At 42.0% G+C, this 17,506-nt stretch overlaps 1 protein-coding gene across 2 annotated transcripts in view; it reads right to left on the reverse strand.

Annotated features, from left to right (window-relative positions):
- PDE4B (phosphodiesterase 4B) overlaps positions 1-17,506 on the reverse strand; it is a 377,221-nt gene that overhangs the window by 321,503 nt on the left and 38,212 nt on the right. For both annotated transcript variants that reach the window (XM_050962921.1, XM_050962920.1), the window contains exon 2: positions 5,662-5,775. In XM_050962921.1, coding sequence (XP_050818878.1) covers positions 5,662-5,703 — 42 coding nt within the window. In that variant the 5' untranslated portion in view covers positions 5,704-5,775. The remainder of the gene's footprint in view (positions 1-5,661; positions 5,776-17,506) is intronic.

Here is a 17,506-nt window from a genome sequence, read left to right on the forward strand (position 1 = left end):
CCCCAACTTTACATCAAGCCTCAGTTATCTTATCCTGCAAAAGTCACCAAAACAGATAGACATTTCCTTCTACAAACCATAAAGGTTCATTGTTGGGTGTAAATTTAAAATGGAATTCCTATTTTATAAAAGGCATTTAGCTCAAAACAACAGAGCAAAATGGCCAAGGATTTCATTTTTAAATGGGCAGCTAAAGTTAGATTCCTACATTCATCTTTTTATAGTTGCCTAGTTGTACCCAGTTTCACCTATAATAATTTAATGAGAGATTTGCAAATAACTATAGCTGGATGAAAATTTTGACGGAAACTGGGCAGGCAGGTGGTCTCCTGGAATCCATGGTTCCTGAGGGTCCCCAGTTTTCTGGCAACCAGACATAATCCCCTGCTTGCTTCCCAGCAGCGCAACAAGCTGTCAGACTGGGCTCCCCTGGTCCCCAGCTGGTGGGCTGCCAGGCTCACCAGACTGGTCTGCTTCTCACTTGACTGGCTCACCAAGCTATCCTGACAGTCCACTCTCCCCGAGCTACTCGGTGGCCATGCACCTGGCTGACTTCCTGGACAGCTAGCTCCTGGCTGCTCAGCTAGCTGCTTTTCCAGACTCCTGCAGGGCCAATGAGCCCATCCAACAGCCAGCAAGCACAAGAATTCTGTTTTGATTCTCCCAAAATGGAACTTTTCTGGGAATCTCTTCCTGTGAAAATATTGTGTGTTTTTGTTTTTTTGCCCCCACAAGGGATTTTAAAAAGTTTTTAAAATGTGATTTTTTAATTTTTATTTATTTATTCATTCATTTATTTATTTATTTTTGGTGAGAAGAGAAAACCATTTTCTGGTCAGCTCTCTATAGAACCACAAAAGAGATGTTTGGATTTAGTGCTGGTGAAAGGTGAGACAGATGCAAGAGCTGGTAAGCATAAGGAGTTCAAATGACTATACTGAAATGTACCACTGAGACATGGACTTTTGGGACAGTAAGTATTAAAGTGGGTTTGCTGGCAAATCTCCCAGACAAACAAACAACAGGTAAGGTAAACATTTATCCCAATCACTGATGTGTTGGTCCACAAACGTTTTCAACATCATTTCAAGGATTCCGTTAAATCTCTCAACCAGCCTGTTAGTCTGGGCTGGTAGGAAGATGACAAGAAGTGTTGAACCACACATTTCTCCATAGCCCTTTATGTAGGGCAGACAAAGTTTGATTCTGATCAGTCCAAACCTCACAGGGAAAACCCACCCAGTTAAATATTTTTAGCAAAGTGTCAGCCACCTTGTCTGCCTCAGAGCTACTGCTTCTGGATAGCAAGAGACATAACCTATTAGTACCAGAATATACTTTTTCCTTCTCCAGGTAACTTTGCTAGGAGGCCACACAATGTCCGTAACGACTCTCTGAAAGGGGTACTCTATGATGGGAAGGGGGAATCAGGGCAGCCTTACCTTTGTCTGAACTGCAAGAAGCCCTAAACCCAGATCTGATAAACCTGGCCTTTGACAAACCATTTCCAGTTTTTACAAACATCTCTGATACAGGGCTTGGGACTGGGTTGATGCAAAATCGTAAGAAAAGGGAAGAGACATCCCAGCGTATCTGAGCAAGAAATCACTTCCAAGTGTAAAACTACACAACAGTTGAAAAAGAATATTTTGTAGTGGTATGGGCCCTCAGCAAATTTCAGCCTTATCTTTTTGGACAGCACTTCACTGTATATACAGACCACTCACTATTCACCTGGTTGCATCAGATGAAACAGATGAATGTCAAGCTGCTAAGAGGGAGAATGGTACTCCAAGATTATGATGTTGAAGTAATTTATGTTAAAGTGAATACAAACTCAGTCACTGATGCTTTGTCCAGGAATTAAGTCAGTGGGTCCCCTGAGGGTGCCAGACAGCCACACTTGCTAATACCCACTTCTGTTGGGGGTGGGGTGATGCGATAGTTGTGAGACCTGGGAAGTGCAAGAAACTCAAAACAACTATGTTGAAATGTGCCAGACAAGCATGGACTCTTGGGATAATAAGTGTTAAGTGGATTTCCTGGGGAATCCCTGGAGAATGGTTAATGCAAATTACACAACCCCAGTTATGCAAGAACCCAGCTTTTTGAAACTATGCCCTCAGGAGAGGGCCACTGACTTATAGAATCATAGAATATCAGGGTTGGAAGGGACCTCAAGAGGTCATCTAGTCCAACCCCCTGCTCAAAGCAGGACCAATTCCCAACTAACTAAATCATCCCAGCCAGGGCTTTGTCAAGCCTGACCTTAAAAACCTCTAAGGAAGGAGATTCCACCACCTTCCTCGATAACCCATTCCAGTGCTTCACCACCCTCCTAGTGAAAAAGTTTTCCTAATATCCAACCTAAACCTCCTGCACTCTAACTTGAGATCATTACTCCCTGTTCTGTCATCTGCTACCACTGAGAACAATCTAGAGCCATCCTCTTTGGAACCCCCTTTCAGGTAGTTGAAAGCAGCTATCAAATCCCCCTTCATTCTTCTCTTCTGCAGACTAAACAATCCCAGTTCCCTCAGCCTCACCTCATAAGTCATGTGCTCCAGCCCCTTAATCATTTTTATTGCCCTCCGCTGGACTCTTTCCAATTTTTCCATATCCTTCTTGTAGTGTGGGGCCAAAACTGGACACAGTACTCCAGATGAGGCCTCACCAATGTCAAATAGAGGGGAACGATCACATCCCTCGATCTGCTGGCAATGCCCCTACTTATATAGCCCAAAATGCCGTTAGGCTTCATCTAACTTGCTCCGTGATCCTGGAGATTAAAGGCCCAGGCTGTATGAAGAAATAGCTGAACTGTGCAGTGAGAAACTGGTTCCTGATCTAAAAACTGACATGAACTTGGGACCAACAGGGAAAACCCAGTTGTTGCATTTGAAAGACTGACACCTACTAAAGCCCTATGTCGGGGCTGAGGGTGACCTCTGGTAAGCTTTTAGCATATATTTAGGTTCTTTCATTCATATATGTTTTCTCTGTAATGCTTTTGTCCTACAAATAAACGTAAGTTTATAAAGGTTGGTTGGTAAATGGTGGACAATCTTATAGCCACTGGAGAAAGAATAAACTGCAGGTGCTGAACTCTGGTCATACCTGCTGGGATATCGCAGTGAGTACAAGCCTAACCTCCAGTCTGAAGGGAGAAAGACATGGGTCTCCATCTCAAGAGAAGTGATGGCTGAGAAGCTTAAGCTTTAAGCAGATGCCTCAAGGAAGACCAGGTAGGTGGGTCAAAGGTGCAGTCAGTCCTGAAACTGACACATATATGGTGTCTGTGTGTGCGATCCAGAACAGTGGGGAACTGTCAAAGTGCCAAAAACAGTGACAGCAAGTACTGTAGAAGGGAAAAGCACAGTGAAAAGTCTCAGTGAGGGGGGGAGGGGAAGGTACAGTGAAAAGAAAATGAGTTATGAAAAGCTGGAAAAAAGGCAAATGGTTGAGATATGCTGAAAAAGGCAGTTCAACACTGAAGAGCTCAAAGTCACAGCTCATTGACCAACTATACACCAAGGACCAGAAAAGGAATCCTCAGGCAACATCCAGGATCCCAGGCAACATCCAGCCATTGGCAGGGAGTCCAGCAGGCAGGAGAAATCTTGAGGGGGAGGGAAGCTGGGAAGAAGCTGGCATATGCAGCAGTCATGCTCCATCCAGATTAGATGAACCACTGCAACTGGGATCATGGAGAGACTAACAGTTAGAGCAAGAGAATCTGTGGCTGGAGAGGGAAAGATTGCACCTGGAAGCCCAGATGCTTGCAGCTCAGGAGCAAGAGTACAGATCAGGAGAAGCGGCATCAGCATGAGTGAGAAAGAGAAGGATTATCAGCTTCAGCTCAATACGGAAAAATTGCACCGGCAAAACAATCTGGTAGGTGGAGCCAGATCCCACGTACCTATCTGTGGGATGGCACAGACTCCATATTATTTCCTCGCTTTAAGAGGAGGATGTACATGTTTTTGAAATGGACCAGGTGGAGCAGGAGGACATAGTATGGTATCTGACTCCACTACTGTTAGGGACAGACTTTCTTGATGATCCAGCAAATGGACAGCATCTTTTGTCCAAGGGGGCCCCATAACTCTTGCAGAAGGGTTGGAAAGACTTAGGTCTACTAGGGCCCCATAAGACTGATAGGTGACTCCTGGTATGTTTACTGGGTATTTAAATTTCCTTATTGTTTTAATACATTTTCTCTGTAATGCTTTTATATTAAGAACAACAGAGCTTGCTTAGAAAGTTCTGTGATAACTTGTAACAGCTGGCAATACGCTCTTCTTATCCCTCAGCGAAAAAGCAAAACACAGAATTGACCTTTTGGCACACTGGTTTCAAAAAACCCCATCAGAGGGGAGTGGGACAAGGGTCCCCACCTAGAGACAAGTGATGGCGGGAGTCCTGATTTGGCACTCCTGGAGTAAACCACGGAGGGAGGAATACAGGTGAAGTTACCTGACAAAAAAGCATTGGCTTGACAGCATCTGACAGAGCCACTGAAGGATAAGCTTCAGACATACTATTCTGTCAGCAGGCTTCACCTCTGATATAGAGTGGAGGAGGAGATTCTTTTGTGGGTGGCAGAGGCAGTTCAGTCACCAAGATTCATACAGTTTTTGGTCTCTTTAATGAGTTGCCAATTAGTGCAGAGCTGTACAGCATGGTGGAGAATTTGTGATGTGAGAGCAGGAACTGAGACCTATCAAACTCATCTTATATAGTGGGTTACCAAACATCCATTATATAGAAACATATATCCATTGATTCAAACTAGTGACCTACAGGTGAAAGGTTCTGTACGTTCTTCACATTGTCTGAACGGCAGCCAGTTCCCCAACAGATACTACCTTCAGAGAGGGTAATTTTTGTGTGCTTACACACACACACACACACACACTAAAATTACCCTTTCCAATTAGTACTTGCTGGGGAATTGGCGATCTCAAGGATAATGCTAATTAACCATTATACGTAACACCTACACACAAACCCCAACTACATTAGAAGAATATTAAAGAATGGCTGCTGCAGGTATTAAAAGTGCTGGAGTGATATTGAAAATGTAACATCGTTACATACACTCTGAGAGAGGATGATTTTCCATTTTTAAAGATTACAAACTGTAACAAACAAGGCAATTACTGCTGTGATTATCATTGCCATCATTACAAATTGATGCATTTCTCCTGAGAATAGGAAGTGGAATTTAATTAATAAAGGATTATTGTGGCAAGCGGAGTGATAGATTAGTATATCAGCACATGGGGTGTTAAGAAACCACAGCAGTGAGTGCTGTAAAAATGCTTATAAATATATAATTATAGCAAATCCACAAAGTGTGGATCCAGTTTGTGGTTGGGCTCAGGTCCATCTCTCTCTTACAGTCTAATGAAGTAGAATGTTGAAGCACAGACTCTGCATTAGCAACAGAAAAGAGTTTACATTATTATTTTTAATCAATGGACCTTACTCTTCTCTCACTTACACTGCAATAACTTAGGAGTAACTCCAAGGAAGTTAGTAACTCTAGGAGCAACTCCAGTGTAAAGCCAGCCTATGTGAAAGTAGAATCAGGCTGTGTGTTCTGTTCTGAAAAAAATATACTGGAATGAACAAACCTTGATTTTTTTAAAAACTTACGTCATCTGCTGTAACCGTCATGACACTTCTGCTTTTCTTCATTATAGAGATGAAAAATGCACCTGTTCGTGTCAACCGCTTTTGTTCAATCCAATTTCTCCCAAGACAGTAAACCTATAAGAAAAAGTGGGAAGCCTTTGTATTCTTGAGTAATAAGCTATGTAGTTGATTGATAACATGGTTAGCTGGCTTACAGATTACAGCTAACAGCATGTTTTCATAAAGTGCTTTGCAGCAGAAGTCCAAGCACAAGGATCCCAAGTGTGTAATTACATAAAAGTGTAACATTCTATTTGCAAAATAATAATTTAATTAGTAATGAGAATTCTTTCTAAAAAAAACAATCAGTGTTCTCAGAGTTTGGGAATATAAATTTGGAACAACTAGGGCTGTCAAACAATTAAAAAAATTAATCACAACAAATCACAAGATTAAAAAATAATCACTATTAATCACAGTTTTAATTGCGTTGTTAAATAACAGAATACCATTTATTTAAATATTTTTGGATGTTTTCTACATTTTCAAATATAATGATTTCAATTACAACATAGAATACAAAGTGTACAGTGCTCACTTTATAAGATTATTTATTACAAATATTTGTACTGTAAAAAAGAAAAAAGAAATAGTATTTTTCAATTCACCTCATATAAGTACTGTAGTGCAATCTCTCTATTGTGAAAGTGCATCTTAAATAAAAATAATAATAAAATAAAATAATAATAAGGATCTGTATCAGTTACATAACTGCACTCAAAAACAAAATAATGTAAAACTTTAGAACCTATAAGTCCACTCAGTCCTACTTCTTGTTCAGCCAATCACTAAGACAAACAAGTTTGTTTACATTTACAGGAGACAATGCTGCCAGCTTCTTACTTACAACGTCACCTGAAAGTGAGACCAGGCGTTCACATGACATTTTTGTAGCCGTGGTTGCAAAGTATTCCAGTAAACGCTTCCATACTGAGGAGTTCTGCACATTAATTTTCATTATGTAAGTCAGCATATTCCACAACTCATCTCTCTCCCATTTTGGAAGCCACTTCAGATTCTTAAACCTTGGGCTGAGTGCTGTAGATATCTTTAGAAATCTCACATTGGTACCTTCTTTGCGTTTTGCCAAATCTGTACTGAAAGTGTTCTTAAATCGAACAAATGTGTTGGGTCATCAACTGAGGCTGCTGTAACACGAAATATATGGCAGAATGCAGGGAAAACCACAGAGCAGGAGCAGGGCCGGTGCAACCACTTAGGCAGACTAGGCGGTTGCCTAGGGCTCCGAGATTTGGGGGAGCCAAAAAGCACCCCCAAATTTTTTTTAAATGGTTGAGCAGCCACTGCTGCTGGGACAGAGAGAGAGTCTGAGCTGCCGGTGGCAGCCGGCAGACCAGGGGGTCCCCCGGGTCAGGGCGCCGTTGCCGGCAGCCCAGGGCTTCCTCTGGGTCAGCGCGCCACAGCAGCCAGCAGTCCAGGGCTTCCTCTGGGTCAGCGCACCAGCAGGGCCGCCCAGAGAGGGGGGCAAGAGGGGCAATTTGCCCCAGGCCCCGCAGATGCCCCGAGAGTTTTTCGAGGCCCTTGGAGCGGGGTCCTTCACTCACTCCGGGAGCCCCGGAAAACTCTCGCGGGGCCCAGGCCCTAGAGCGGCTTCTGCTCCCGGTCCTTGCTGGCAGGGAGTCCTTCCGCTCCGGGGCGGAAGGACCCCCCCGCCAGTGAATTACCGCCGAAGCGGGACCCGCTGCCAACATGCAGCCCAGTCTTCGGTGGTAATTCGGTGGCGGGGGGGCCCTTCCGCTCTGGGACCAGTCGCGGAAGTGCTTCGGAGACCCGCAGCGGGGGCCCTCCGCCACAGAATTACCACTGAAGACCTGGCTGCACTTCGGCAGCTAGTCCTGCTTCGGCGGCAATTTGGCGGCGGGAGTCCCTGCAGCGGGTCTCCGGGGCACTTCGGCGGCGGGTCCCGGAGCGGAAGGGCCCCCCGCCACCAAATTACCGCCGAAGACCCCAGGCCCCCGGAATCCTCTGGGCTGCCCTGGCGCGCCGCTGGCAACCCAGGGAAGTCCCATGGGTCAGCACGCCGCTGCCAGCAGCCGCCAGCCCAGGGGTTCCACTGCGCAGTCCTGCTTGGAGAGGATGCGGAGCAGAGGTGAGCTGGGGTGGGGAGGTACCACAGGGCTCCTCAGGCCAGGGGGTGGGGAGCTGCCACGGGGGCGGGCGGCACTTCAGGGCGGGGAGCTGCTGCAGGGCTGTGGGGGGTGTAAGGTGGAAGTTTCGCCTAGGGCGCGAAACTTCCTTGCACCGGCCCTGAGCAGGAGACATACAAGGAGTTGAGTCACAAATTTAATTAACTCTTTTTTTTTTTTTTAAAACAAGTAGCATCAGCATAGAAGCATATGCTCTGTAATGGTGGTCAAAGCAAGAAGGGGCATACAGATGTTTAGTATACTGGAATACCTTGCAACTCTGGCTACAATAGTGCCATGAGAACTTCTGGTCTCACTTTCAGGTGACACTGTAAATAAGAAGCGGGCAGCATTATCTCCCGTAAATGTAAACGAACTTGTTTGCCTTAGCGATTGGCTGAAAAAGAAGTAGGACTGAGTAGACTTGTAGACTCTAAAGTTTTACATTAATTTTGTTTTTGAGTGGTCATGTAACAGATACAAATCTACATTCATAAATTGCATTTTCACAATAAAGAGATTGCACTACAGTACTTTTATGAAGTGAATTAAAAATACTATATATTTTATCTTTTTACAGTGCAAATATTTGTAATCAAAAGTAATCATATAAAGTCAGCACTGGACACTTTGTATTCTGTGTTGTAATTGAAATCATTATATTTGAAAACATAGAAAAACATCCAAATATATTTATAATACATTTAAATTATATTATATTATCATGTAACTGTGTGATTAAAACTGCAATTAATCATGATTAATTTTTTTTAATCGAGTTAATTTTTTTTAAGTTAATCATTTGAGTTAACTGTGATTGACAGACCTAGTAACAACCTTAGAAATATAGGGCCAAATCCTGTGGTTCCTACTTAGTTTTTTAAACAAGTTCTTACTCAGAAGTATATCACAGAAGGTCCCAGGTTTGAGTTAACTGGCCCTTACAGAAATTAGTAATAGGAAATATTTATATTCATATTTTAACTCACACAGTAACTCTCAAAAATATAAAGGTTCTGTTCAATATCATACATGCATTAATCCACTTCTATACTGTAGTCCTCTCTTGGGTGAGACACTGCAGCCACTTTGGGCAAGCAGCACTACATAGCAGCATTTAGAAAAAAATGAAAAATAACTAACCAGATGAAACTGCAGAGGAAGACAGAACATAATTCACTCACCTAGGAATCTGGCCAGGACACCAGGTGTTAAAGATCTTACTCTTTCTTATTATGAACTGAGTACTTATGAAAAGGTGCCAGAGGGACAGCTCTGAAAAGGAAAACCCTTGATGTTTTTCACAGAACAGATACAGCTGCAGTGCAAGCTTTTGCACACTGTCAATATGTCTCTACCCTGGCTTGGAAAGATTAACTCTGGGGTGAGAGGACAAATCACTAACTGGCTTCTCTGTTGAGACTACCAGTAAAAGGGTCAAGTAGAACCAGTTGTGGTGGTGCTTTTCATGGTGAAGACAACTCTCTAGAGGAATTTAACCAAGACCAAACAACCCTCAGATGGTGAAAGCTTTGAAAGATATAGGTAGTACCTGAACTTTAATACACTATGGCTCCAATCCTACACCGAAGTCAGGGGTAGTTCAGACATGAAAAGAAAGAATGTAGTATCAAGCTGTAACTGTGTGCCAAGAGCCAACAAAATCATGCACATATGAATTAGGATTAAACCACTGAGGATGAGGTGTTTGTAACATGCTCAGTATCATGCATGTTCAGACAGCATTCACCGGCTATTTCAAAATTCACGATATTACTTCACAATTCAAACAGATTCCTTCCTGGTTCAGAGGCAGCTATAGAAATTCTAACACAGCGTAACAACTCTGCTCCCATTAAATGCCATTTAGATTACACCACCACCACCACCACACCATTTACAGAAATAACACACAAGAAAAAACCCAACTCGTTCTAAGCAGAATGCTTTGGGTTAACGAGCACAAAGTGTTTGATCAGAGACATCTAGAAAGCTACCCTACCATGCTACAAGGACTCGATGCTCATGCAGCTGCTGCTCATTTTATAAGAAAAGCATTGCAGCATATCCTTTCCCTTTAGAGTAGATCACCCTGCAAAGAACATTAACATATGGTGCCAGCAATGTAGCTAAGTCTGATACCAGTCCCAGCTGTGACACAAGCACTACACATGCTTCCAGTTGCTTTAATTCCCGTAGGGATTCAGACAACTCTCTCACACCCACACCTCTTCAGGGCTTTATATATATGGTTTTTAGGGTTTTTATATATTTTACACAAACACACACACACACACACACACACACACACACACACACTCACTCACTCATCATCAACCAAAGCATTCAAATCCCTCAGATCCATGCCAGACATCCTTATCTGTAAGAGCACAAGCACCATCACACAGCGCTGCAAGGTATTAGTTCTATATTCTTTGCCGCAGCAGCACAGGGGAAGAGCAAAATAACCTTTTTAAAAGGCACCTAAGAGCTGGGGGCAGAGGGAGGAGGGAAGAGGTATTGCACAGGCACAAAGTGTGACCATCCTGGGGCAGAAGGCCACAAGACATATGCTGCGCATAAGCAAATGAGGATGAGGTAGGGGTTAGAGCAGTGAAACAAGGGTTGACAAAATGGCAAAAATTGGAGCATTCTGATGATTGCCTCTCAACTGCACTGCTATGTCACTACTTAGATGGGCAGGGTTTAAATGGGCAGCCTAGAGATGAAAGGCTCCATATCCCATTAACAACCTAACAACATCCTGTGATGCCACAATAAAAATAGTGAGTTAAATGCAGTGATGATGCTGTAAATTACATCTTCTTGTGCCAAAACAAGCTGTCTGCAACACAAGGACAATTTACCTCCACGGAGGGCAGATAGTCTTTCTGTTACTGTCAAATGGGATTTCTGCTGGGAACAGAGCTTTAATTTCCACTCAAGTCCCATACAAGCTGCTCTGGTCGCAGAGTCTACAAAACCACTAACCCACCACACCCTCCACCTGCACTAATCATGCATTCTTTCTAGCCAGCACTCTCCACTTTTGGCCTTATACCCATTCTTTATAATCATCCATGCAACTGAGGTTCTGGAATCACAACCTGGTCCTCCAGCAAAGTTCTGATACCAATGACCTTGCCTAGGATTATGCAAAAAATCAGTCTGTGTACTCTATTAGGGAATTTGCTTCAATGACTTTTCTACAGAAAAAAATGCAATAAGGAAGAACAATTTTATTCTGATACATGCATCTCCAAGCAATGCCAAGGGAAACACTGAACATTTCTATCAGAGTTAATTGCCTCTACAAATATAGATTTAATGGGCATTTTAGTGAAATGAGCTATAGCCTTCTCAGCCTGAATGAAAGCTTTCACTGGGGGGCGGAGGGGGGGAGTGACATCGCCACGGATTATCTATCTAGGCCCCTTTTTGGCTTCCCATCATTCTAGTAGGTAAGAGATTAGGCTTCTATTCTGCAGAAAAATAGAAATGTCTCTGTGTAGATTTATTTTATTTCCCACATATTTGTATTGAAAATTATATAAAACTAAATTTCTGTGCTATATAGATCCCTGAATTCTATTACAAGCAGTGTTACATTATAATAAAGCTCAAACTATTTGTTTAGTTTCCTTGTAAAAGCACCACATACACCTTACCCAACTCTTCTGTATGCCACTGACAAAAAGTAAAACAAATTGCTGTACCATCTGCTCACGACCTCTCCCTGTCTTTGAAATGGAAATTGAATTGTTGAGAGGGCCACCGACAGATCATATTAGCATGTTGTGATTTAAAAGAAAGACCACTCTAAGCTAGTACCATGTCCCATTTTAGGGCACATTATGTTCCACAGTTAAGAGCCACACTAGGTGTCTCATTCCTCAAGGTGACAAAGGCAGGGTACATCATATAAAGCTCAGTAACAAATTCATTTCCAGCTAGCAGCAAGCATTACATTCAAAAAAGAAGACTAACTCCTATCTCATCTGCAGGGCTAGTGCTACAATACGGTGCTGATAAAATGAGAAGGGATTGAAATGTCAGCAAAGGGGGAAATGAAATAGCTAATAATGAAAAGAAGGAGTAGGTGGAAAAAAAACCCTCTAAACAGACTGTGCAGTTGATGGAATTCCTCTTAGGCAAAGCCAAACACGTCACATTTTTATTTGAATTTCTTTATAAAAACAACAAGATGGTTAACACCCTTCCTACACAAATAATCAAATCACAAAAAGAGAAAAAAGAAGAGAAGAGCTAACTCTCTCTTCCAGCCAATCAAAATACTTAATCAAAAACCCACCACCTTCACTTACAATTGAGAACCCCTTATATAAGCTAAGTCAGACAGACATCACTTCAACAGCATGAAAAAGGCTCTGTAGCTAAAATGTTAGCAGATAACATCCCTCTCATCTGCTACAGGGACATCTCAAACACAAACGCTCACTTTTTTCTAAATCATATTTCTGTGAGGATTTTTGTTCTCTTCTACATGGTTATTTCCATTGGAAGAATCCTAGCCATATTGTTCCTTGGACAATTATTAAACAGGCTGCTCATTTAATTTAGACAGTCTCTTGAAGTTCCCTTAATTTAATTCCTTTGCAGAATTTGAGTTGGGACCATCTTCCTGTATCACTTGTATATATTTGAAAAAAATAATCCTTACATATAAAATGTTTTTTTAAAAAATCAAAAGTGAAAGCTCCAGACATCACTAAAGACAAAAGTAATCAGACAAAGGCTCTGGAAAGGTTTTGAAGCATAAGCCTGGAAAGGACCACAACAGGTCATTTAGTCCAGTCCCCTGCATACAAGGCAAGACTGAACAACTAGACCTTTCCTGACAAGTGTTTGCCTAACCTGATCTTAAAAAGCTCCATTGACAGAGATTCCATAACCCCCCTGGGCAATTTGTTCCAGTGCTTAACTACCCTGACAGTTAGGAAGTTTTTCCTAATGTCCAACTTAAACCTCCTATGCTGCAGTTTAAATCCATTGTTTCTTGTCCTATCCTCAGAGGTTAAGGAGAACAATTTTTCTCCCTCCTCCTTGTAACAACCTTTTATGTACTTGAAACCTGTTATGCCTTCCCCCCGTCTTATCTTCTCCAGACTAAACAAACCCAATCTTCTCTCATAGGTCGTTTTCTAGACCTTCAGTAATTTTTGGTGCTTTTCTCTGGACTTTCTCCAATTTGTCCACATATTTCCTGAAATGTGGCACCCAAAACAGGACACAATACTCCAGCTGAGGTCTTATCAGAGCAGAGCAGAGTAGAAATACTTCTCATGTCTTGCTTACAAAACTCCTGCTGATAAATCCCAGAATGTTTGCTTTTTTTGCAACACAGTGTTACACTATTGATTCATATTTAGCTTGTGATCCTTTATAACCCCCAGATCCCTTTCCACGGTACTCCTTCCTAGACAGTCATTTCCTATTTTGTATGTGTGCAATTGATTGTTCTTTTCCAACTAGTTATGCATCCACCTTATAGTAGCTCCATCTAGGCTATCTTTCACTATTCTTTTTATGAAAAGGTCATGCAAGACAGTAACCAAAGCATTACTAAAGTCAAGATATGTCACATCTAGCGCCTCCCCCCTTCCACAAGGCTTGTTACTCTGTAAAAGAAAGCTGTTAGGTTGATTTGACATGATTTGTTCTTGACAAATCCATGCTGACTGTTACTTATCAGCTTATTATCTTCTAGGTGTTTGCAAACTGATTGCTTGATTATTTGCTCCATTATCTTTCTGGATACTAAAGTTAAGACGGCTGGTCTGTATTTCTCTGGGTTGTCCTAATTCCCTTGGAATAAGGACAAACCAGAGAATTAAGGATAGAAATAACCAAAATTTCATTTGGGAAAATGCAAGCTAACATAACAGAAGAAAAATAATCAGAAACCAAGATATTCAATTATTGGGAGAAACTTGGAAAGCAGTAATACTGAAAGAGATCTAAAAAGTGATAGCTGATAGAAAATTAGACATGACTTTGCAGTGAAATATGGGAACAAAAATGATAAATCCCATTCGATTGCATGCATAGAGGCATCAAGCCCCACACCACGGTGATGAGTCTCTCTCAGGGCTTGTCTACACTACCTTTTAAATCTAAGTTACGTCATTCAGGGATATGAAAAACCACCTCGAGTGACATACCTTACATCAACTTAAAGTGGTGCCTACACTATGTCAGCGTGAGACGCTCTCTCACCGCCGATATAGCTTCTGCCTCTTCTTAAGGTGGAGTAATTACATCGATGGGAGAGTGCTCTCCCGTCAACATGAGTCTTCACCAGATGTGCTACAGCGGTGCTGAGGTGTCAGTGCAGCAGCACCAATATTAGCGCAGTAATGAAGACAAGCCCTATGTATAACTCTTGTGCAACTACACCTGTATGTTCAGTTCTGGGAACATCATTACCATAAAGTTCTAGATCAACTGATGAGACTGCAGAAAACAACAAATACTAAAGGGCCAAAGGAATAGACTTATTAGAAAAGATTAAAATAGCAGTGGATATAACTATAGCTTTGCTAAAAGATAACTAAAGTGAAGACAGATTAAGAGTCTATGAAGATTTATAGTGGTAAACATGAAGAGAAAAGAAGAATTATCTACTGTGCTAGATGGGGCACAAGAAGTAACAAGCAGGACAGTTTTAAAAAAAAGGAACAATTAGGATAAATATTGGGGGGAGGGAGGAGAAACTGTCTTGATAATAAGATATTTAGGACCAAAATACAGTCTCCTACAGAAACGCTGATTCCTATAAACCTTTAAAACTAGGATGGACAAAGCACTAGAAAACATACTGTAGGGAAGAGTCCCACTCCATCAGCGGATCACTTTTGTGATCCTCTAAGAGTACTGGTAAATCTAACCCAGCTTTCCTTGCTAATTCTTTACCAATTTTTAAACATGAAGTATATTATATCCAGACGGAAAATCATATTATACACTTAAAGCCTACATTTGATGTGGATTTCATTTAGATGAGAACATTAAAATTTGGATACAAAACTGGATCATTGTGTTCCAGTGCTTTTACGCTAGTTACCAAAACACCTGGGCCTTATAACTGCTTTAAAGAAAACAAGAGGTTTACCTTAATTTCTGACATTTAATCATACCTTATCTTAATTTATAATCAGATTACATCCACCAGCAAACCAAAACATCTGATCTGTACAAGCTTGCTAATTAAACCTGGATGTGTTCCTGTCCATTGGTGAATAATTTTGCTCTCCTGTTTTCCAAAGAAAGGAATTTATCCCAGTGGACTAGTTAATGATGGGTAAAAGAATACCTGAAAGCAATGCTGCTCACATTAACAGGTTTCCAGTCTAAACTAAAGAGAACCATATCATCTCAGAGATTCTCTAAGCTGCTAACCAATACTAAATGAGAGTTAGTAAGCAACCTATAAATAATATCAAATATGATGGTCACCTTATCTAGAACGTAAGATTCAATCAGTACCTAAAATGAAAGATCCTTGCAGAAGCAAGGAAGCTTGTCTTTCTTCACTGGGTGAAGCCTTGCGCAAGTCTATGGCACTACTATTATATAATTTGTGTGTGTGTATGTGTGTGTGTGTCTGCGCATGCACAAACATTATATAATAATTAGGAAAGGAAAAAATTAAATAAGTCTAACACTCCACCTCAATTTATCCAACATGCGTGTTCCGTAGTTTATCAGTTTTAGCTATTATTATTGCAATCATCATACATACAATTCTAAATGAAATTTTAATGCTGTAACACTAAAGGTGGGTTAGTCCCCTTTGGATAACAGGATACTGATACTTTCAGATATCTGTTATTGATTCAAGAGGTTTGTAATGATGGAATCATTGTCTGCAGATTTTCTTGTACAGTGGCCTATTAAAATAATTTGGTTGTCAGTCCTACAGTTAGTGGACTGGCACCCATAGGCTCACACAGTGCACACCACAACTTGCCCCTTTTTGTTTAGCTCACAAATGTAACAATTTATGAGTGCAGGATACCGATCAGGTTACTGTGTTGGTTGCTGTATGCATATATTGTGTTAATTCATAATCAGGTGTGTCAGAAAACATGCCCAGGAAAAGAGGGTGGTTCCTAATATTTACATCTCTGGGTGGACACATGAAGAACAATGCTGTGATAAACTAGCTATTACCCTTTAACCACCACACCCCCAGATTTCCTAAACAGGTTTCTCCATTAATTTCTCACACAGGTGAGAATGGGCGAGGGGGGGGGGGGGGACTTACTAGAGTTTAAAGACACAGAAATCCTCTAAAGAATTCAGATGGTTAAGGGGAAGAAACTGTTCTCAGACCTTGAGAGGCTGGGGATATCTGGGAAGGTAGTCCTACTAGGGTCCCTGTAACTGGACCAGTCACCTCCCAAACACTCCTTTGTGGCCTGAGGTTGCTCTGCAGGTGTCTTACCTCCGTTTCCTCCCTTGGGCTCCTCATTAACTCACAAAAGGTTTCTCTGTTCAGTAATACCCCACCTTAGAGTTCAGTTTTACTGGCATAAAATTCAAAACAAACACAAGGAAGTCTTCTCCCCAGCCTTAACCTGGGCACAGCCCCTGCTTCCTGAGGTACTGTCTCAAAATTCTCCTGGCGTCTCATGGCCTTCCCTGCTTTAGCGGGCAACTCCAATCCCTTCCAAGCTGGACCATCTCCACCACTCTCAGGGTCTTCCCTACAGTAGACTCTCACTTTCTGCAGTCCCTCCACAACTTCCTGAGCATCCTCCCTATGCAGCTTCCTACTGCTCTTAAAGGGCATTCACCTGAGCCTATTTAGTAACTAGGGTTGGCCGCCCCTAGGCCTCTAGCCCTTAAATGAGCAAGACTCCTGTTATAGTCCCCACGTGAAAGATGGAAAGATTTTTGGTAAAATAGGTGTGTGTGTAGGCATTTTGTTGTTTAATCCTTTTTTCCTGTTATGTTGTGTTCCTACTGTTAATATTAAATCATACTTTGTTTTAAGAAAGCTGTTTGGGCCACAGTATTCACTGCTGGTCACCACTTCTGAAGGGAAGAACTGCAGGTACCAAGTCCAGTCAGGTCCACTGAGCGATCACAACTGGTATACAGGAGGGTTATAGCTAGAGAACTGCAGGATTCCACCCCAGAGAGATGAAGGCTTGAGTCCTAAAACTTGGAGGGGGAGCACTTAGAGAGAGATCACAGAAGGGTGAGAGGTGCAGCTAGCCCTGAACGGTGACAGGATGTTTTACAGATCACCTGGGACAAATGCAACAGATGGAGTTACTCTGGAACTTTGGAACTATGCCCCGAATTTGTGACTCATGCCCTATTTTGGTTTAAGTGGGCCAGACCTCTCAAGTGTACCAGATTTGTCCTTTTTTAAAAACTGAATTAGGCTGCCTGTTCCCCTGTACTGTGAAAGCAGCTAATGTTTTACAAGGAAAATGCTGTAAAGCCAGGACACTGAATCACACCTCTACTGACTGCTTATATTTCCATGGACTTCACAGGCCTTAGCACTGACTCAGTGTACAAAGCCTGCTAGTGACCAATGAGGGGGCGACTTGGCATGTGAAACACGCTGGTGAAGCAGGGTAGGGAAGATTATGGTTTTGCAGCTCATGCTGTACTAGTTCTGT

Source organism: Gopherus flavomarginatus, chromosome 7 (genome assembly GCF_025201925.1).
Source record: "Gopherus flavomarginatus isolate rGopFla2 chromosome 7, rGopFla2.mat.asm, whole genome shotgun sequence".
Lineage (NCBI taxonomy): Eukaryota > Metazoa > Chordata > Testudines > Testudinidae > Gopherus > Gopherus flavomarginatus.